The 22,391-nt window shown below is 45.3% G+C and overlaps 2 protein-coding genes across 3 annotated transcripts; both read right to left on the bottom strand.

Moving 5' to 3' along the window:
* Positions 1 to 212: 212 nt before the first annotated feature.
* LOC103647573 (meiosis-specific protein PAIR2) lies at positions 213 to 15,068 on the bottom strand. Of its 2 annotated transcripts, none has more exons than XM_008672090.4 (22): positions 14,953 to 15,040; positions 14,800 to 14,856; positions 12,407 to 12,503; positions 12,251 to 12,319; positions 7,420 to 7,512; positions 7,224 to 7,347; positions 4,248 to 4,317; positions 4,125 to 4,166; positions 3,834 to 3,962; positions 3,639 to 3,746; positions 3,436 to 3,478; positions 3,328 to 3,369; positions 3,027 to 3,151; positions 2,903 to 2,915; positions 2,738 to 2,808; positions 2,529 to 2,633; positions 2,221 to 2,371; positions 1,385 to 1,470; positions 1,223 to 1,277; positions 957 to 1,126; positions 732 to 851; positions 213 to 586 (listed from the first exon to the last, which is right to left on the bottom strand). In XM_008672090.4, the coding sequence occupies exons 2-22, from the start codon at positions 14,851 to 14,853 to the stop codon at positions 533 to 535; spliced, it is 1,821 nt and encodes a 606-aa protein (XP_008670312.1). In that variant the 5' UTR covers positions 14,854 to 14,856; positions 14,953 to 15,040; the 3' UTR covers positions 213 to 532. The 2 variants fall into 2 exon arrangements, with proteins under 2 accessions (XP_008670312.1, XP_008670313.1); XM_008672091.2 differs by having other exon boundaries at positions 231 to 586; positions 1,373 to 1,470; positions 14,953 to 15,068.
* Positions 15,069 to 17,732: 2,664 nt separating this feature from the next.
* On the bottom strand, positions 17,733 to 19,059 carry LOC541696 (uncharacterized). The gene is made up of 5 exons (NM_001305806.1): positions 18,981 to 19,059; positions 18,808 to 18,903; positions 18,633 to 18,716; positions 18,320 to 18,422; positions 17,733 to 18,236 (listed from the first exon to the last, which is right to left on the bottom strand). The coding sequence occupies exons 2-5, from the start codon at positions 18,865 to 18,867 to the stop codon at positions 18,154 to 18,156; spliced, it is 330 nt and encodes a 109-aa protein (NP_001292735.1). The 5' UTR covers positions 18,868 to 18,903; positions 18,981 to 19,059; the 3' UTR covers positions 17,733 to 18,153.
* Between the last annotated feature and the right edge of the window lie 3,332 nt (positions 19,060 to 22,391).

The following is a 22,391-nucleotide window of genomic DNA, read 5'->3' as shown; positions in this document are numbered from 1 at the left end:
TTCTCAGTTCACGAAGTTCACGAATTGGAGGCATGCTCCACTAGGGAAGTTGTTTTTGTCTTATGAAGAGTAATGGCTCTAAATTGGAGGCATGGCTCTAAATTCGAAGAGTAACGGCTCTAAATTCCTCTAGATGTAGCAGCATATTGCCATATTGAGTTGTGTAACATAAACCTGCGTAGGTTTTGTAGATAACAGTAGCAATATGAAAGTAGAAAATAAGTGGAATATATTATCCATAATCTATTGAACTATCATGCATTCAACAGAAGCTTTATATGTCCAATTTCCGTGTCAATAAAACATCTTTTGACTTTGTAGAAGAAAATGTTCATCACCAGATCGATAGGCTAACAGATGCGTATAACTTTTACTACCTTGCAAAACATTGGGACTGCAATCTACATTGTGGAACTCTCTACCTTGCAAAACATAGGGAGTGGAAGCTACTTCTGCGGTGACTGTTGTACTTGTTTATTTGTCTGCCTGCACAAGGACCTGAACTATGGTTAGCTACTCCTGTCACCCCACCTCACTGAGCCTGAGGGTTTTGGCACTTGACATGTTGGAGTATTGCTTCCTTCACCTGCAGGATTTTCAAGGAATATTACAGCTCATCGTTCATGCTGTCATGCAGCAGTAATGTTGGTTATAAGATGAACATATCGATTTTGTAGGATTGAGTTATGTGTGACTTATGATCATTTCAGAGGAGAAATGTCAAAGTTTACCATGCTAGCCTTCCTGGATCGCTTGTCCTGGGTAGACTGCATCTCATTTCCACCAGTTAGAGACCTTTTGATTCTCTTTCCAAGCACTCCACTTTCCAGGGAACAAACAGGTACAGCCAGCTGCAAGAAAGTTTTAGACAAATACATTTAACACAATATTTGAGATCACCAAGACCCTAGACTGTAACATTTCTTGACTACTGCGAAATCAGATTGTGTAGATACCTCACGCACACTTGTTGGAGTCCTGCTGGAATCCTTACCCACTGTGGAAGCTTCTTGCCCGCTCTGCATGGACACATTCTGTTGCAGCTCTGGCAGCTCCCGAGTACGAGTAAGATCAGATCCAATTGAGTGGAGGCAACCCATAGTGGAGCCATCTCCCACTTCATAGACTGTGAAAAGATAATTTGGATGGCATCATGTCAATGAGGCAATGCCAATCCTGCTGTCAAAGTAATGTGAAGATGCAGATTGCTGTTAATACTTACCTCTCAGAAGGTCTTTGTGCTCAGGCTCAGGATGCTCTGTATTGGTGTCAATGGCCTGCATAATGTAGCAGTATTTTAATTGATTTGTAGAGCTGTAATGCTACAATGATTAGTTAGGTACTGCTAGTGATATGTCAAACTTATATGTACATGATATGTTACCATCTTTTCGCCTTCATTGACTTCCAGTATCTTTTTTATCTCAAGGAGCCTTTTGTTGGTAGATTCAGAATGAATGACAGCTTTGCCTACAGCATAGTAATATGGTTAGTAGGAAAAAGACATCACTGTATGATATAGCACAGTAGAATCATTCCATTTTTCAAAGGGTCCGCTTGGATCCCTTTATTTTGGAGGAATTGTAATCTACTTAATGGACTAGGCTAATTTGTATTTCACAACTTTTCAAAGTTGAGATATAAGCTTATCTTAAATTCATAGGGTAGAAAATAGAAATTGATTCTATACTATTTTTACTGTGCAACTTATAGCATGCTCTTCGATAGAACATAGAAGTGCAACACATAAGTATCCCCCTCATATGTCCGACAATAGTATAAATATATTTTATGTACAACTATATTAACTTAATTAATTTGTGGCTAAGTTATAATTATTAGAATGGAATTCAATTTTAAGGATCCAAACAGAGTCTAAGTGGTTTTAGATGATTGATAATTTGATATTGGAAGTTAGGACTACAGAATAACAACATCAGGCATCCTGACTCATCTTCTAACACATTAAGTCATAAATTTAATGCCAAAATTCCAGCTGAGATGCATAATTCTCAATGAGTTGATTTCATGGTCGGTTGTCCCTTTGTAGAAAATGTGACCATGATTAAGAATATTATGAGTCAAATTACTTCAAACACAGCTCACTAGACTGGACTGCTACTTCACAGATAAACAAACATAATAGATGAACCCATTTAGCAAAATACTAGAACATTATAATGCATTCAGGACTTTCTGTGTACATATTCAATCAATTACCCAGTCTTCGGTTGGCTGAATTCTTCACATATCCATCTTGCACCATCTTGTCAATCAACTTTCGGACTGTATTTTGGCTGGCTTCCCCATCCAGCTTTCCTTGAAGTTTGGCTATTGTCACATAATCCATGGGAAGTGCATGATATAATGCCTGTAATGTTATGCTATATATCATGTGAGGTCTTCTTAACGTAATGACTGGGAGCTGTCTTACCCCTCACACACACATCGGGATTTTTTTTATATTATGTTATATTAGCAGGTGACAACATATGCAGACAAATTCTATTGGGTCAAAAAAGGTTCACCTTCATATATAGCAGATCCCCATTGTTGTGTTTGGTTACATTAGTTGGTGATACATCTGGCATGATGGCCTCCTTCTTTATATGTGGTGTTTTTGGATCAGCCTTCTGAAAACATTCATATGTCTTGTTAGTGAAGGTAGTACGTTTTTTTACAAATAAGAGAATAACATCATAAGATATGATAAACAAAAGCAGTCCATTAGGCTGACCTGGTTAACCGTATAACCATCTTTGCTTGCCCTGGATAGTATACCATCTTTAAGTAGCCTGTCCATTATATCTGAAAAACCAACCATCGGCTACTAATTTAAGACTTCAACAGGAGCGAGAAAAGAAGGGCTGATTCCAGCAAACAGAACCCTTTCCTGCATTACCTTCAACCAATTCCTGCAATATATTCAACAAAAGGTTGTAAAAAATCAAGCCATACAACATGCATTAGTGTACTACTATAAGTTTGTCACTTGCTTTGAAATCTAGGGAACAATAGTTAATTACCATTGATATGTCAGGGAAGTTAGAAAGGACATCTGAAACATTAATTGTTCCGCTGTCCCTTGAGCATATCCACTCCTTCACTTGGGAAGTTAGCTCTTCCTCATGAGCAGTATCTTGAGTATCATCTTCAAACATAGAAAGTCAGAGGAGCAGATGTGCACAGACAACTATAATAAAATATATCAAATTCCCAATTGCCCAAGACTTACAAATACATTACTAAATTAACAAGATGTGTCTCTCTTTATTAAGGAAGAATAAATCAATGCATTGCAAATGAAGCTGCACAAACCAAATATACCTTCTGAAATAGTACCAGTGTCCTGATCTTTGTCTTTTCCTTCTGTGAGAAAACTTCTATTAATAATTCCAAAACAGCAAATGCAAACATTGCTGAGGACATGCTTACCATTAGGAGCTATGATGTAATGATCCGCCTTTGGTGGATGAACCTAACACAATCAAAGATAATGTGAAGCAACACTTCAGGTAAAAAGAGCATAAGTTATATAGGTATAGAGTTAAGTATGTTTATGTTAGGAACACAATAGATTGCTAAATTAATGCCATGCACTAGTAATATATCATAGTATCGATCTGTTTGTTCTTCACCTCAGTGTCAGAAAAGTCATCATCATGATCAGACTCATTATCCACAGTCATGCCATCACCTTCGCTGTTAACATTGTCATCATCGCATGGATCAAGGACACTCTTGACCTTCACAGGAGAACAAACTGTGAGAAGAATCATCTTTAATTCAAATATATAAAAGGTGAAAGGACCTTCTGCCTCATTTCCCTTTACCTTCAAAGCTAACACAAGGTGCTTGCTATTGACATTGCCCACTTCCATCTTCAAGGGGTTCTTGTTCCATATACTTATGGCCTCATTATCAGCACAACACTTGAAGAAAGGAGGCTCATAATCCTCGGGCTGCAAGTATGGAAAAGAAACTGGGTTGACTTCTACCAACATATTCAAGAACAGGATAATTTATCTCCTCATTTATTGAGAACAAAAGAACAAGGTTATCTGCTTCCAGAACCCAAGTATCAATATGGCCAAATAAATAAACAGAAGAAAAGTTATACTCACTGTGACATCATCATAGTATAGAAGCTTCATTAGAATGGTTCGCTGAAGAACAGACCCCAGTTTCAGATCAGCACAATGTATTATTGCAAATTCGTAAACAAATTACGGGATGTCTGAAAATACCTCCTCAGGCATTGGGTCCAAGGTTCTCATAAGTGAAACCAGCGTTCTGATCATCTTACAAGCAGAGCTTCTAAAAGAAAACTATATGTCAGGATATGATCATCACATATTAAAATTGTCATACCTTTTGGTCCTCGTTAAAACCCGATCTCATGGCTCTGTTCGCTTATTTTCATAAAGGTGATCTCCTTCTTTATAGTTTGAATTTCGGCACAATTATTTTGTTGCCAAAATCAAAATATGCAGAGACGATTAAGCACTTTTGACCCATTTGTCTTCTGAATGTAAGTTTTAAGATCTTTACTGAAGTTCTTACAAATAGGATGCCAAATGTGTCAAAGGAAATCATTGGCCCGTTTCAATCTGCTTTCACTCCTGGTCCGAACATTCTGGAGGGGGTAGTAGTGTTACATGAAACAATCCATGAGTTACATAGGAAAAAAATTAGTGGTGTTATTCTTAAGATAGACTTTGAAAAGGCCTATGACAAAGTGAAATGACCATTTGTGCAGCAGACTTTACGGATGAATGGATTTTCTAGTAAGTGGTGCTCATGGATAAATTCGGTCATGATTGGGGTCATGTGGGTATAAAAGTTAATGATCAGGTGGGGGGAAATTTTCAAACAAGAAAAGGTTTACGCCAAGGTGATCCCTTGTCTCCGGTTCTTTCTAATATTGTAGTGGATATGCTTGCCATATTAATTAAAAGGGCAAAAGAGAATGGCCAAGTTGATGGTCTTACCCCCCACTTAGTGGATGGCGGGCTATCTATCTTACAATATGCGGATGACGCTCTGATTTTTTATGGATCATGATTTGGTTAAGGCAGAAAACATAAAACTTATCTTTCTAGCTTTCGAACAAGTCTCGGGCCTAAAGATTAATTATCGTAAAAGTGAGGTTTTCTGTTTTGGCCAAGCTAGAGATGAAAAGCCTCATTATATTAATTTGTTTGGGTGCAAAAGAGGGGAATTTCCGTTTAAATATCTTGGGATTCCTATGCATGTTAGGAAGCTCAACAATGGCGATTGGAAAATCATTGAAGATAAGTTTGAGAAAGGGATTCCTATGCATGTTAGGAAGCTCAACAATGGCAATTGGAAAATCATTGAAGATAAGTTTGAGAAGAAGTTTAGTAGCTGGAAAGGAAAGCTTATGTCGATGGGTGGTCGTCTGGTGTTAATCAACTCCGTCCTTCGAGCTTAGCTATGTTTATGATATCCCTTTTTTTAGGTCCCCAGGAGAGTTTTACAAAGAATTGATTACTTTCGATCTAGGTTCTTTTGGCAAGGAGAAGAGCATAAGAAGAAATATAGACTTGCTAGATGGGGTATGCCAAACCTAAGGAACAAGGGGGGTAGGAATTCAGAATATTGACATTCAAACTAAGTGTTTGCTAAGCAAGTGGCTCTTCATGTGGATTAATGAGGATGGCATGTGACAACATGTTTTACGAAAAAAATACCTAAAGAATTATACTCTATCTAAAGTAATGTATAAGCCAGGGGGCTCACATTTTTGGTCGGGGCTCATGAGAGTTAAGGGTCTTTTCTTAAGCCTTGGTGTTTTTACCCTTAAGAATGGTGAACAAATAAGGTTTTGGGAAGACAAATGGTTAGGAAATCAATCTCTCATGTTTCAGTACCCATCTTTATACCAAATTGTTCGGCATAAAAGTGCCACAGTAGCCAATGTTTTCAGATCTGTTCCTCTTAATGTGTCTTTCCGTAGGTCTTTAGTGGGCCAAAACTTGATTTTGTGGTATAACCTTGTTCAGCGTCTTGTGTATGTTCAGTTAGGTGGAACCTAACTTCATATGATCAGTTTACTGTTCAATCGATGTATAGAACTCTGATGAACAACAGTTATGTTTTCCAGCACAAAGTTCTTTGGAATCTAAAATTACCCTTAAAGATAAAGATTTTTGTGGGTGTTGTGCTCACTAAAGATAACTTACCAAGACAGAATTGGCAGAGGAATAAAAGATGTGTGTTTTGTGATAGAAATGAAACGATACAACATTTATTTTTTAACTGTCATTTTGCTAATGACATGTGGTGGCTCATCTATTGTTGTTTTGGCTTGAGACCACCACGTTCATTGAGTCATGTATTTGGGAATTGGCTAATGGGGTGGATTCAAAAACTAAATAGCTTATTATTACAGGTATTTTCGGTTTTGTGCTGTGCTATCTGGATAAGTAGGAATGATTTAGTTTTTTATCACACCCCAATGCTAACTCGTTTACAAGTACTCTTCAGGGGAACTTACTAGCGCAGGTTATGGGTTGCAGAAAAGTGAAGAGGAAGAAGACCAAATAAAGAACGCTTGTCGACAATTAGAGACGATGGCATTGAAGATTTTTTATCTCCATGGATGGAGATCTACAAATAGGATTGTGTTGTAACCAAACCATCTATCCTTATGTTTCGTTGCTATTTTGGTGGGAGGTTTGTCCCTCCCTCGGATGTAGTTGATTGAGTTATTGCTCTTGTAATAAGTTGGTCATATCCTCCCCCAGTGAGGTGAAAGCCGAATATTGGTTTCCATCATCTAAAAAATATTAAGATTGTCATTTTCTCACCCAACAGGCACATTGAATAAAAGACCTGAATACACTAATCGATCTACGTGATGCACTTTAGCCCCATTATACAAGGACGATGACCTTCGTTACTAGATTTCTGTAAGGAAAGTCAAGAAAACTAAGAGCAACATATAGCACCTGATCCACATAAAATTGAACTGAATAGGCATAATCTGTTCATGTTTCGATATAACTGTGTACTTTTATCATAGCCAACAGATTGACAATCAAACCTATATACCTGAATTTTTCAGCATGTTCTTTACACAACAAAACCATAATGTTGAATTGTTTCAAAAGTTTCAAATCATAACATTCTGAATGCAACACTAGCTCTTTTACAAAGACTGCATGCTCATGCAAGTTAACATCCAAGGTAAGATGTACCTCATCTGATCAGGAGTTACTTCTGAAGCATTTGAAGTGAATGTAGTACTGCCCTTTTTGCTCCCCGTACGGCTCATGTTCATCGCAACTTCCTCGGTACTGGTGTTGGGGTAGCTAAATGAGACTGTAGGGAAACAAGGACACATAATAAGTCGACAATCCAACCTGATATGTGATTCCACAGGGGGAAACTTACAGGCATACTCCTCAATCATTGGGCCCTCCTCCTTCTCGCAGATACAGAAGAGGAGGGTCTTGAGATATTTCTTTTGCAAAGCATCATAGACACCTAAAAGTTTGATTCCATAAGTTGGTCACATAAGAAAACCAGGACAATAGTGTTACACATGAATACATGATACATACATGTTAGAGTGATGTGTATATGGGCCTGGCCCATTAGGATATATCTGTATTGTAGCAGCTAGGGTTTCCTGTAGCACTCTATTCCTCTCACATGGTACCAGAGCCAGGCTAGGGCTTCCTCCAGCCGCCACCGCCGCCAGGACGCCGCCGCCGTCGTCTCCATGGCCGGCCGGCCGCCGCCCTCTCCCTCCTCCCCCGCCGATGGGGAACCCTTCCCCCCTCTCCTACCGGGGGCGCTCGCCGCGCCCCCCGCGCCCGGCCACGCGCGCGTATGTCGCCGCCCCCACCGACGTGCGCTGGCGTCGCCGCCTTCCCCCCCCCTCCCCCACCCGACTCCTGTGTGCCCTCAGTCGGCACCGACGACCGGCAGCAGCACTTCCCCTCGACCCGCGGCTGCTCCAACCCCCGGCCGTCTCGATCCCAGCGTCGCGGCTCTCCCCTCTCCGCCCGCACCTCCGGCCGATCTGGCCTTCCTCCCCCCACTCGTTCACCCATGCCTCCACCCACGCCATTCCACCCTCTGTCCGCCGGGGCCGCGCCAGGCCCCCACGGATCTGCCCTGGCCGTCGCAGTCCTCTCCCCCGGGTTCCCCTCCAGTGCGCTCTCCATGCCGGACTCCGGCGCCTCCTGTCACACCACCTCGGACGCAGGTATACTGTCTTCCACCTCTCCCCCACCCCTCCCTTCCTTCTTCCATCGTTGTGGAAAACGGCTCTGCCCTACCCGTCACCTCCGTGGGTGCCGCGGTTCTTCCCGGTCCCTTCCGTTTAACCAACGTCCTTGTCGCCCCCAACATCGTGCAAAATCTTCTTTCTGTTCGTCAGTTCACTACTGACAATTCTTGCTCTATGGAATTTGACCCGTTTGGTCTGTCTGTGAAGGATCTTGCCACCAGGACCCTTCTCGCTCGGTGTGACAGCCCTGGGCCCCTCTACACGCTACGCTTGCATGCTTCCCCTACATCGACCTCTGCCCCGGCTGTTCTCGCAGCGGCCGCCTCCTCTGTCACTTGGCATCGTCGTCTCGACCACCCCGGACGTGATGTGATGTCCAAGCTCTCCAACAGTACCTCTTTTTCCGGTTGTAGGGGATCTTTTGAGCACCTCTGTCATGCTTGTCAGTTAGGTCGCCATGTTCGGCTCCCGTTCCCCACCTCCTCCTCTAGGGCAGCAGGCACTTTTGATCTAATACACTGTGATGTATGGACATCCCCTGTAATCAGCATTTCTGGCTATAAGTATTATTTACTCGTTCTCGATGACTTCTCGCACTACATGTGGACTTTTCCCTTACATCATAAGTCGGACACCTTTCCCACCCCTGTCTCACTTCTTCGCTTGGGTCTCCACTCAGTTCGGTCACACCATCCAGAGTATCCAGTGTGACAACGGGCGTGAGTTCTATAACAATGTGCCCCATGACTTTTTTCTCTCTCGCGGTGTCCACCTCCGCATGTCGTGCCCCTACATGTCTCCTCAAAACGGTAGGGCTGAGCGCATGATTCGCACAACGAACGATGTCATGCGCTCCATGCTCTTTCAGGCCTCTCTTCCAGCTCACTACTGGGCCGAGGCCCTTAACACTGCCACCTACCTCCTCAACTGTTTGCCCAAGGCGGTTGCTCACCCCATTCCTTACTTCGCTCTCTTCGGCATCCACCCCTCCTACGATCATCTCCGTGTTTTCGGGTGCGCTTGATACCCTAATCTCGCCTCCACCACTCCTCATAAGTTAGCGTCCCGCTCCACTCGTTGTGTCTTCCTTAGGTACTCCCCCGACCATAAGGGGTACCGGTGCCTCGACCTCACCTCACATAGAGTCCTCATCTCTTGTCATGTCATCTTCGACAAGTTGGATTTCCCCTTTTCCTCTTCTTCCACTACCTCTCTCACCGAGCTCGACGTGTTCCTCGATCCCGCCCCTGTGTCGCCCAATGTCGCCCCCCCTTTCCTGCAGGTTCGTTCACCACGCCTCCCCGCACGGCCCCGCCTGCGAGAGCCTACGACGCTCTCCCCCGCCTCGCCACGTGCGGCCTCGGCGTCCCCTGCGTCGCCTCGCGCGACCCCACCGGCACCACCCTCCCCCGCACAGCCACGTGCGTCCTCGGCGTCTCCTCCATCGTCACGTGCGGCCTCGGCGTCCCCTGCGTCACCTCGCGCAACCCCACCGGCGCCACCCTCCCCTGCACAGCCACGTGCGGTCTAGGCGTCTCCCGCATCGTCCCGACCGGCCTCTGTCGTCTCGCTACACCAACCCCAGATGTACCAGGGTCGTGGTCGTCACGGTGCCCCGACTCGCCCTCGCGCCGACCTCCCGGCCTATCACCCCGTCATCGTCCACCGGGATCCTCGACACATCCACCCGATGGTCATCCGGCGCGCGGCGGGTGTCCTTCGGGCCCCTGATCGCCTGATTCTCGCCACGACCTCTTCTCCGGTCCTACCACCGGTTCCCACGACTGTCCGTGGTGCGCTTGCCGATCGAAAGAGGAGTACGACGCTCTCCAGGCCAACCACACCTGGGACCTGGTGTTGCGTCCCCATGGCGCCAACGTGATCACCAGGAAATGGATCTTCAAGCTGAAGTTGCATGCCAACGGGTCCCTGGAGCGGTACAAGGCCCGCTATGTGCTCCGGGGCTTTACCCAGCGCCCGAGAGTTGACTACGACGAGACCTTCATTCTGGTGGTCAGGCCTGCCACCGTCCGGACTGTCCTGACTCTCGCTCTGTCCCTGGACTGGCCGGTCCACCAACTCGACGTGAAGAACGCATTCCTCCACAGCACCCTGATGGAGGCGGTCTACTGCACTCAGCCCGTTGGGTTCGTTGACCCTGCTCACCCCGACTTGGTCTACAAGCTCAACAAGTCACTCTACGGCCTCAAGCAGGCCCCCGGGCTTGGTACAGTCGCTTCGCCACTTTCTTGTGTTTGCAGGGCTTCGTCGAAGCCAAGTCGGACACGTCCCTGTTCCTCCTCCGTCGCGGCCCGAACACTGTGTACCTCCTACTCTACGTCGACGATATTGTGCTCACCGCCTCCTCCCCTGGGCTCCTGCGTCACATCATCTCCTGTCTTCAGCAGGAGTTCGCGATGAAGGACCTAGGGGCGCTCCATCACTTCATGGGGATCACCGTCGAGCGTCGTCCCTAGGGCATGTTCCTTCACCAGTGCCAGTACACCATCGACCTCCTCGAGCACGCTGGCATGGCCGAGTGCAAGCCCTGCGCGACCCCGGTGGACACGCAGGGCAAGGTCTCTGCCGTCGGCCCCCCGGTCGCCGATCCGACCGGCTACCGGAGCATCGCCGAGACTTCAGTACCTCATATTCACCCGGCCCGACGTTGCCTACGCCGTCCAACAGATATGCCTCCACACGCATGATCCTCGGGAGCCGCACCTCACCGCGATGAAGTGCATACTGCGGTACTTGCATGGCACCCTCGACTTTGGGCTCCTTCTACACCGTTCCTCGACCGCGGAGCTTCGCGTCTACACCGATGTCGACTGGGCAGGCTGTCCCGACACACGCCAGTCCACCTCGGGCTATACTGTGTTCCTCGGGGACAACCTCGTCTCCTGGTCGTCCAAGCGCCAGCCGGTCGTCTCCCGCTCCAGCGCCGAGGCCGAGTACCGCACCGTAGCCAACGGCGTGGCTGAGGTGGCCTGGCTACGCCAGCTTCTCCAAGAGCTCCACAGTTCGCTGGCCACGAGCACCCTGGTTTTCTACGACAACGTCAGCGCCGTCTACCTCTCCACCAACCCCGTCCAGCACCAGCGCACGAAGCATGTCGAGATCGATCTTCACTTCGTCCACGAACGAGTTTCCTGTGGAGATGTTCGCGTTCTCCACGTCCCGACCACCTCCCAGTTCGTCGACGTCTTCACCAAAGGGCTTCCGTCCACGGTGTTTGCGGAGTTTCGATCCAGTCTCAACATCTGCAGTGGCTAGAGTTTCGACTGCGGAGGGGTGTTAGAGTGATGTGTATATGGGCCTGGCCCATTAGGATATATCTGTACTGTAGCATCTAGGGTTTCCTATAGCACTCTATTCCTTTCACAATACAACCTGTGTTTAAAATAATATGTTGTAGAATACATAGAAGTAGAATTTTCCTCAAAAGCACTATGATATGATATTATTAATTAATATAATTTTTCCATGTAAGTTAGAAAAAACTTTGTGAGAGATGCGCATATTATGTCAATGTCCAAAACAAAAAATACAACACAGACTTTTTTTTGAAGCAAACGAGATGGTACTGACTGTTTTTTTTTCTCGAACACGCAGGAGAGTTGTGTTTCATTATATTAATAAGGAGAAAGATACAAGCCCTACAAAGACCAAGGTACATAGAACCACTTTACGGCAGCCAAAATCTAACGTACACAAACTGATTCATCTACAAAACTAATGCACTAAATCACCTCTGGGAGGGGGCTGCAACCTGCAAGGAAGGACAGCTCCTTGGCCCCAGAAAACTCCCACATCCGATGCTCCTCTCAAGCATGAGCTAAAACTGCAGTAATACTAGGAGAGAGGCTGTCGAATACACTTCTATTTCTATGATTCCACAACACCTAGGCACCCAATATATTAAGGGAATTGAGACCATCTCTGAAAGTAGTAGTAGACAATGAATGAGCTCAGGACATGTTTCACCTTTCTCCATCCAATCAATTAGTCTCCTTGACTCAGCATCCATTGGCATCAGCTTCTTAATCTTCATCTCTGCAGAAATAGAAGTATTTCTGAGGTAAAATGACAGCAGCCGCTGATTTGGACATATATACTGCACAAAGTTATTGACATTCTAACCTAGTGCTGGAACCGACTTATCACTGAAGTACTTCTCATGGAATAGGCCTCTGATGTAGCTGATGTTGTATATGGCAATCCGGAGCAAATTCCTTGTCTGTTGGATAAGAGTAACATCATGTTATCAGAAATATCCATACAAAAAACCAGGCTATATTATGATTTCTCACATCAGATCATGTTGAAAGAAATCATTGAACACCCATCAACTCATAAAACAGTTGAAGCTCCTTAAAAAAAAGAATCGGAATGGACTGCAATGTTCTCCAAAAGAACACAATATAGATGAGTTGTCTTTCAACAGTGAAACACAAATCAAAATAACCCATGACAGAGAGATGGACAATTCACTTTATTTGAACACTCATGCCTGAGTAGCAAACTTTGTCCTGTGTCTCAACAGTGAAAGAGCTTCTAGCCGAGTTGGTTAGGTGGTCTGAGTAGCACTACTCAGGTCCTGGGTTCAACTCCCCGTTTCAGGTTGTGGTTAAAAAAATCCCCTCATCTATCGCACGCCAAAGCACAGGTCTAAGGGCCAGCCCTGGTTGCGGTCGTTCTCACATGGCCTACAGTGCCACTGTGCATGGGTGGGGCAGGGAGGTTTTCTCGATTTGCGTGAGAATGTCTTCTTAATATAATACCGTGGGGGCGGTCTTACCCCGCAGGTCAAGTTTTTTTGGAAAATAATGGAAGCATTCCAAACAACCTGCAACCGCTTGGACATACACAAAGGTATAGGATAACACAAAGAAGAGTAATCTAATTGGAAGTAAACCATAACAAGTAGATAATGCAGCAAAACTTCTATACCAAACCAAGCATTACTGAACACTGCTGCTATTCTACATATCAATCACTGTATGATTACCAGAACTATATACACTGCTGTAATGCATAGAGGAAATTGATATTACTAGAGCACGCCAGGAAAGTCTAACAAGCTCCTATGATTCCATAACAGAGTATATTCTGATACAAGGCAGCAACCAGTTAGAAACTGTGGAAGAGTTTATGATCCCAAAAACTAATGGAGAAATATGTACTGTTTGTTACAAACCCAAAGTAGAAATTTAAATTTGTACTGCCATGAACATGGACACTGTCGAACTACAGATCAAATAAAAGCAGTGTTTCTGTTCAAGATATGTTTGGACATAAATATGTCTTATGATCTTATCCCAAGTGCAAACATAAGTAAGAAGGGAAATGGATACTAGTGAAACCTGATGCGACGAAGAGAGATGGACAATTCACTTTATTCGAACACTCCTCACATAGAGGCTCTCTAAGGCCTCAGACGTGAAATAGGAGCGGATAACAATTATTTTTATTTAATTGCGCTAAACAGTTTTCAAATTTGAAACCTCTTGTTTTGATACCATATTAAGTTATATGCACCCACCAGTTCAACTCAATGGAGAGAGGTAATTCACCTGTATTCTAACGCTCAGTCCACAAAAACTATCACGATGGAGAGCTAAATGCCTAAATTAATCATCACAGACTGAGTGGGTATTAAATTGATTAATAATTTTCTAGAGGCCCCTGGAGAAATAAATTTGCAGACATCAGAAGTACTAATTGCTAAAAAATGAAACGATGAGAATAGTGCAAGCAAAAAAATGATAGACATGTATATATGCATTGCAGACTGATTTGAGATCTAAAAGCAAATTAACAGGTCCTTACTTCCCAACAACCAAGTTGAGACGATTTACTGGATCAATGTTGAGAATCGCCGAAATCAACCAGAAAACTAGAAAACCAACATACCTTCTTCTATCAGTTCATGTTCTAGCATTCTACCAATGTTCAAAACCGCAGAAATGAGACTGCAAACAAAAGAGAAGTTCCGCACCGGTTTTAGACCGAATCGACCGGGAACCTAGTAGAGGACCTTCCCCGGGGCGACGTTTGAATTCGAAAAAGCAAGTAGCAGGAAAAATATATCTACCAAAATACCAAATACATGTTCGAGTGTTTAGCGGAGAACTAGGGACGACACATAATTTGAGTTACTAGAAGCTACTGAGCATGTTCCGAACCGACCCAACTAGAACCATTGGAAGGAGAAACTAGCACAGACCAATGAGACCCCAAAACCCCACTGCTCGAGCATCAAGCGCGCTAGAATCCGCGCACGAGAAACGGGTAAAACTGAGAAACAAAAACCACTAATAACCCCGCAAATGCAAACCAACTTGATACGCGAGCATGTAAATGCTCGAGTCGATTCCAATTTGATCGAACAAGAGTACAAGACCATGACGTTACCCTTGTGTAACCCACCGGCCAGAAATCACAGGAAAACATCTCGATCTAACCACAACGATTCGATCGGCGGGAATTGAAGTTGACGCGGAGAAGGACGAGGAGATGAGGAGAAGGCTTACTAGAAGCAGCGAATCCTGCTCGGTGATCTCCGCCTCCTTCGTCTTCTGAGCCATCACCTGCATCGGAGCGGCACGGCACAAGCACGATCAGGGCACACACACCTACAAACGAAGGATGCGAAGCACAATGTAGACTGAGAGATGAGAGCTCACTATTTTGCCGGGTCTGCGCTGCTTCCGCGGCTTGTGCGCTGTGCGGAGGAAGAAGAGGTAGTGGGGTGAGGAGGGTGCCAAACTGGCAATGGTGTGGGATTTGGTGATACTTTGTAGGGTACCCTACTTTGTAAAGAGTGGGGTTGCCGGTTGCCCCGTCCAGCAAGCGTGGGCAGAGCCGTGGACGCTAAGACAAAGGGAATACGTCTTTTTATTTGAAAACTAGGTGCGTGCCCGTGCGTTGCAACGAAACCGTATAATAACACGATAATTTATGTACATATGTGTGTTATATTGTTATAAGAAAATGTTTCGAAAACCATTTGTGATCCTACTCATACATAAATTTTGTTATTTTAATCTAGCTATTTCACCATTACATTGCAACAATCAGTACCATATAGACTTCTATATATGATTTTAATAATGTCATTGAGTTATAATGACAACACGATTAGGGAAGTGTTACTTACAACTCAAATCTCAGAAAAAGGGTACTAAGAAAGCACGTAAATAAGGTAATTAACTCTGTCACATGAACCAAGTGAACAATGAAATGTCTCCATTCCAGCAAACAACATAACAGTCTAAAACTCGAAAAAAGATCAATACAATATTGATCATATATCATGGTCATCACCATTGTCATCATTTATCAAGCATGGATAATATCGATCACATCGCGCACCTCCAGCATGCATTGAAAGCTTTGTTTCCACCCCTAATGATGAAGAGGTCGAAGCAGAGGTCCTTGACGGAACGACGGTGCGGGCATCCCGAACGAGCTTGCCGCACCAGGCGAGACGAAACTGCTCGAGCACGTGCGCGACATCGGTGCAGGTCCGGAGCGTGGTGACCGCGGAAGCGAGGCCGGCGTCCATGTAGAGGCAGGGCTTAAAATACCACACGAGCATGAGCTGATGTTTTTGTGTTTGGTTCACCCCCTGTCATAGTACAGATAACAATGGTGGTCAATGATCACAATGTAGTCGGAGGAAGGCAATTGAATGGCGTCGAAAGGAATTTTGGAGATACAGTCGACGACAACACTCTGCAAATGCATGGACAATCAAATTTTGTCAATGTGCCAAAGTCCAAACTACAGCAGAACAAGAGGACTGACTATGATCAACAAATTAATAGAATGAGAAGGCAAATTCAATGAGAAGGAGGACTCAAGTTGAAGTATTCAGTTTTAAAACACATGTATGTTATGCAGGGCAATAATCTACCTCCTAGGTAACCCCAAATAATGGAGACAGAACGGCTAGGCACATAGTGCTTATCCCCTCGGAAGATCACTGTTCCGTCTTCGCCCGTGTTATTGTTGGAAAGGAAAGAGAGGCATAGCTTTTCTTCAGGCAACTCAAAGATGTGTGCCTACAATATAGAAAAATAATCACAACACCAAAGAAGATTCATTTGAAGGTCGGAGAACACTGTCAAATAATAATATAAGTTTCCAGAAACCAAAATGATTGAAGAAGTTGTTCCCAACCTCATACCAATGACCCAATATCTAGTCGGTTGCCCGTGCGTTGCGACGACTTACAACAATGCCCATGTAAACCATCCACCAAAAAAATTCAAGATTTTTTATTTATTGTCTGCGCTCTCCGTATAATATTTTTTTGATTTGGCTAACTGATGTTATTGTTTACTCCATCCAATATGTCTTGGTACAACACGACCAATGAAGTGAGCGATTAGAAGAGAGATCATAACAACCGACTGAACGAACAGAGATTATAAAATGACATAATTTTACCATACAGAGACCAAATAACAGAAAGTTTGTGAGCTCAAGTTTATAAAGTAAGTCACATGAACTCAAACTTATAAAAAAGATAGATCAAAATATGGAATGATTGCTAAAGTCAGGCATCAATAAAAACTGAATGCGCTCTATATAAATTACGCTACTTCGTAGTAATTACTAACGTTTAAAATCAACAAATAATCTTTCATTTTACTGTTAGTGTGACAAATCATTGTTGCTCAATCCAATTCAGTAACATCAAACATCATTGAGTCCATTGCGCCAATGTGGTCTCAGAAACGACCTAATGCTTGCAATAGCCAAAAACGTCGTGTCGTGCTTGAGCTATAACCTCGGTCTGTAGTGCTGGCCCGACCCGACATGATTATATTTTTTATTTTACAAAAAACGTATATACATATATACAATTTATGTTCAATATTAAAAACATTCGAGTATAATGTTCTACTGGTTAGATAGCTTCACCCAGTGTCTCTCGCCCTTCTTCCATCAAGGCATGGGTTAGAACCCCACCTCGCTAATTGGCCATTTTTTTAACATTTTACGCTAATTTAATCAAATTGGCCGACGAGCTAACGGGCTAGCCCGCCACAGTCAGCAGGTTTTTTTTAACATTTTACGCTGATTTAATCAAATGGGCCGACGGGCTGGCCCGACATGAGCAGGTCGACATGACAACGTGCCTGGGCCAGAGTTGTGGCCCGCGAGCGTCTGGCCCATGTCGGACCGCCGTTTGGTCATCTATAGACGTGAATCGGATTAATTTGAAATAACTGCGTGAGACGATCATTAAAACTGGTGTTTTAAGTATAGTATAGAATAATCTGTAGGCTCACTACATTAACCTGCATACAACTTCGGCTTGATTCCTTAAAAAGACAAGGGATTGTTCGTCGACGACAAATTTACCGGTACTTGTGGTTATTATTCTTTTTTTCTTTACAATATACTGAATATGGCAACCCAAACTTTTTTTAGGTGTTAAAATAACTACGTATCGAAATAGAAAAATTGCAAATATTGCTTAAGCATCCATAGGATGCGAGGAGTACAAATGAACGAATAGCCTGAATCCATAAACAAATGTTGGGCTGAAGTGCTGAACATCGTCACACAAGGGATGGATCCCTGCGTGGTGATGGCACGATTCAGGCAAACAGAATTCTGCTCAAACCGATACATGTACCCAGGGGGCATGCAGCAACACTCATCTACTTACAGAAACACAGAGGGCTTGTTACATCAACATCTTCTCATCTTTTCTAGGGCAAGGGGGTTGATAACCTCGAACAAAAAAATAATCACACATATTGCCTATCTTATACCACACCACATCTGGCAATGTCGATCTCCGGCAGTTTCTAACAGACATTAACTTGGTCCTCAGCTAATCATCGAGCCGTCATCCTCTTATCCAGAGATCACCATCCTACGAAGGCACATTGCTTCCGTGCATGCTCAGGGATCAATTTCACCATGAAATCCGCCGGCACGTTCTTCAGCTCTGAGCAACAGCGTATCAGTTGACGAGTTGTTTTTTATGTTTTTTCTTTATCAGCACAAGTCAAGTCAGTATAACAGGCTCACCATGGGGCTTAAAATTGAAGAGAGGCGGAAGAAAACGACCATTCGGTAAGCGGGTGTTTGGATCCCAAAGTTCATCAAAGAACGGATGGACCAATGCTTCCAACTGTAGGGAGTAACAAACTTGCAATGTAAATGACAATAACCAAGGTTTACAGTTTTGTGAAGAAGTGTTTATATGATATTGTTATAACGAACAGTAAATTGATTTGTGCTAAGTAATGCTTAAATCAGTGAAAGAAAGAAAAACAACACTAATAACAGGGCAGTAAATGCCAATGCCTCTTGTTTGCTAAAATAATGATGTTACACTTACAGCAGTCGATCGAAGTTTTGGTGAGTACTGCAGAAGCCTGGACACAAGATCTACTGCTTCAGCAGGCATCCTTTTATGGAATATCTAGCATAGAAAGACATCAATGGAAGATGTCAACCTTGGTGGAGGTTAGGGACAGGAAGAGAGGGCACAAAATCCAATACAAAATTCCTACCTTATGCCACGGGTGAGCTTTGATTTGCGGGAATTTAAACTCGGTATAATTTGGATTCATGCACTTAATTTCTTCACGTGTGGGTGTGCCCAGAACCTGAGAGATGATGGAATTAAGTTGGAGGTAAAGCAACGATATGCAGGAGTTTAATTGGGACAAAGATAGTAGTTTACCTTGATGATTTCAACAAGCTGATCAACACCGCTTTCTCCAGGGAACAGAGGCTGTTAAAAAGAACAATCAGATTGTAGGTAGACATAAGCTGGGGTAGTCCACTGATGACCCACGTACATGGAGTGATCACTTACCAGTGTTGAGACCTTGGATTAGGCACTCCTGAATGCCGCCCTTTACTTCAGCAAGTTCACCACCACTATCCTGCAGAAGATAGTGAAACATGCAAATTTAGAGCTGATGGGCAGGATTATTGCATTATCTGAGAACATGGGCCACCCTTCTATTTATGATATAAACTTTATATGTCTGCCTTTCAAAAATGAAGTGTTTGTCTATTGCAATAATACAACCACAATTTTTTCACCTGGATATCGGACAGGATAGTATAATCAGCCATCTTACATTCCAAACACATTCCACAATTCCGACAAAATTTTACCTTCATTCCCATAGTTGATGACAACAATACGACATGGTTCACACCTACTTTCAGATCAACCGGTTTTTCAAACATGAAACCCTTCACCTGCTTGTTTCCGTGCGCGCATCCTACATGGAGAGGGATTTTGATTTGTACAATAGTTTTACTTGCATTCATGCAACAAGCGAGTGTCTTTGGAGGAACAAGATTGTTACAGAGTTGGTCCAAGTTACCTACGAAAGCATCATTAGCAAATCCCATCATTGCGTGTGCACTACTTTTGACCTGAAGTACAGGCCGGATGTCATTTCTAAAGGGCAAATCATCCGACTCCAAGCGAAAGCTGAAGATGGTAACAAATAAAAATATAGTAAGTGAATTTTATGATCGAGAAAGCTGAAGATGGTAACAAATAAAAATACCTGTACCTACCTCTCTCTCTCTCTGCTGCATGATTGGAAAACGACAGCGGCGACCTGGACTGGCTGGCGATCGATCCATCTGGCTCATCCACCATTCCATTTCATATGCCGACGGCACAGGACGAGTAGGAGTACAGCATGATGCCGGCCGGACGAATGGGCATGCCCGCTGCGCCTGCGGTCGGCCGCCGTCCTTCGAAATACAGCTGTACTCCTGCTCGTGAGTTTAGATCCAAATACCGTTGAAAGTTGAAATACAACTGAAATTAAGTATGACGCCATTCCCATGGATACCTAAATCCTACACAGCAACGGGAGGCAGAGTGATCGGGTGTGAGTACCTGCGGGCTGGGCGTCCCGTTGGCCCCCGCATCCGCTCGCGAGGCCGACGCGCCGCAGAAGGCCCTGGCGAGCGGCCGAATCCGGTTCGCCGCCGCCGCGACGGAGGCAGGGGCACAGTGTTCCTGCTGTGCGGGGCGAGGGGGTCACGGAGGCACGGTCTCCGGTGCCATACCGAGGGATCCGATGTTGAAGGGGGTAAGGGAGAGGTGGTCTCCGGCCGCCACTCCACTCCATCTCTCCACTGCGCAACCGTAGCTCCATGAGGTGACCCCGGTGACCAGTAAGGTGCCTCCCACGGCCGCCCCTCCACGCCTAGCCTCGACCACCTGCCACAGTCGCTTGAGCTGCTGGTTCCCGCAGCAGCACAGGAGAATTCCGCCCGAGCCGCCAGCGCCCGCGGCGGCGCATGAGGTCGCCGGACGCCAGGAAGACAGAGCAGTCGGGAGAAGCCGGCCCGATGGGAGAGGCGCTCCCGCTCGTCGCTTGACGACCGCGGCCCAGCTTCGTTAACAGGGCGTGCGGGGAGCAGGTCGCCGGTGGCTGGCCTGCTAGGCTCTTCGTCGTCGCCGATGAAGGGACTGAGATCGAGCGACAATGTCGGGATGCGTGCCACCGTCGGCGAGCCGTAGTCTAGTGCGCTGCACCTGGTGGGGAAGGTGGGAAGGTCTCCATCACTGCCTTCATTCGAGATAGAGCGGGCGCCGGATCCGGTGGGGAAGGTGGGAAGGGCGCCGTCTCCGGCGCCATACCGAGGGATCCAGTGTTGAAGGGCCAAGGGAGAGGTCTCCGGTGGGCGCCATGGATCCGCACCGCCATGCCGGATCCGGTGGGGAAGGTGGGAAGGGCGTGATCTCCAGCGCCGTACCGAGGGATCCGGTGTTGAAGGGGGAAAGGGAGAGGTACGCCATGGATCCGGGCTTGAACAGGGGAGGAATTGGTGTGGCAAGCCGGGGAGGAATTGGTGTGGCGCTGGTGACGTCTACGGGAATGGGGCGTTGATGGCGGCCTCAGCAACCTTCCATGACAGGCGGTGCTGATATCGCGTAAGGGTCCGATGGCGGGCGTTGATGGCGGGGATCCTCGGCCACCTTCCGCTATTGGAGACGGCCGTTAATGGCAGAGCAGAGGAGGGTTCCATCAACGGTGGGGAGGAGGGTGGGCCGGATCGGCGTGGGGAGGACGGTGGGGATCCTCGGCAACCTCGGCAGAACCGTGCACCAAACGATTGTGGACGTCTACAGTAGTGTCTTATGTAGTAGTAGAGATTTGAATTTTAGAAAAAAGTTCAAAAGATTTTACTCTGTATGTAATATGTATACGTGTGTAGCAACGAAAACATATAATACCGTGATAGTTTATATACAAAATATGTCTTATATTGTTATAAGAAAATGTTTCATAATCTATTTCATGATCCTCGCCATACATAAATTTTGTTATTTTAATTTAATTGTTTCACTACTACATTGCAACCATCAGTATCATGCAGACTTCGGTATATGCCACGATTTGTATGGTCTCATCATTGGAGAGTACGTGCCACACCTCCAGTAGAAGTTCCCTCGTACATCGTCAGGTATCAGGCACACACCACCATACACGCTTGCCTGTGCATTGCAACGGGAGTACGCTGGGATGAGCATCGACACATATATGATCGGATCTTATATTTCCTTAGGGGTCTGGAGAAAGTTTGCTCGGAAGCCAAACATGATAAGACCTGAGCATGTGTTACCCTTGTGCCCCATCAGCACACTATTCCACGCTAATTTGCATGCCTCGTGCAGTCTCTCACCATCTATTCACTACAATATACAGAATCCGTGTGACAAACATTATCAATATCGCACAAACTATTTTAAATAGTCAATATATAATTTTTAATAATAGGCAAATATGTCGACAACCATACATTAATGTCGGGGACCACAATTAGGGGTACCCCCAAGACTCCTAAACTCGGCTGGTAACCACCATCAGCACAAGCTGCAGAGGCCTGATGGGCGCAATACAGGTCAAAGCTCCGTCCACTCAAGGGACACGATCTCGCCTCGCCCGAGCCCAGCCTCGGGCAGGAACAGTAGACCCAGGTGGATTCACGCCTCGCCCGAGGGCCTCCTCAAGCAACGGGCGCACATTCGACTCGCCCGAGGCCCAGCTCGGGCAGGCTTCGCAGTGAAGCAACCTTGGCCAGATCACCTCGCCAACCGACTGTATCGCAG

The sequence above is a fragment of the Zea mays genome, chromosome 2, assembly GCF_902167145.1.
Source record: "Zea mays cultivar B73 chromosome 2, Zm-B73-REFERENCE-NAM-5.0, whole genome shotgun sequence".
NCBI lineage: Eukaryota > Viridiplantae > Streptophyta > Magnoliopsida > Poales > Poaceae > Zea > Zea mays.
Note: the sequence above shows the minus strand (reverse complement) of the source record. Positions and strands in the feature narration are given on the sequence as shown.

Coding starts and splice junctions, on each gene's coding strand:
- LOC541696 (NM_001305806.1), bottom strand. CDS start 18,867: ATGAATCCAAATTATACCGAGTTTAAATTCCCGCAAATCAAAGCTCAC. Junction 18,717..18,807: donor AAGCTCACCCGTGGCATAAG/GTAGGAATTTTG, acceptor TTTCTATGCTAG/ATATTCCATAAAAGGATGCC. Junction 18,423..18,632: donor CAAAACTTCGATCGACTGCT/GTAAGTGTAACA, acceptor TACTCCCTACAG/TTGGAAGCATTGGTCCATCC.
- LOC103647573 (XM_008672091.2), bottom strand. CDS start 14,853: ATGGCTCAGAAGACGAAGGAGGCGGAGATCACCGAGCAGGATTCGCTG. Junction 4,167..4,247: donor TGGACCCAATGCCTGAGGAG/GTATTTTCAGAC, acceptor TCTGTTCTTCAG/CGAACCATTCTAATGAAGCT. Junction 2,372..2,528: donor GGGATCTGCTATATATGAAG/GTGAACCTTTTT, acceptor ATAACATTACAG/GCATTATATCATGCACTTCC.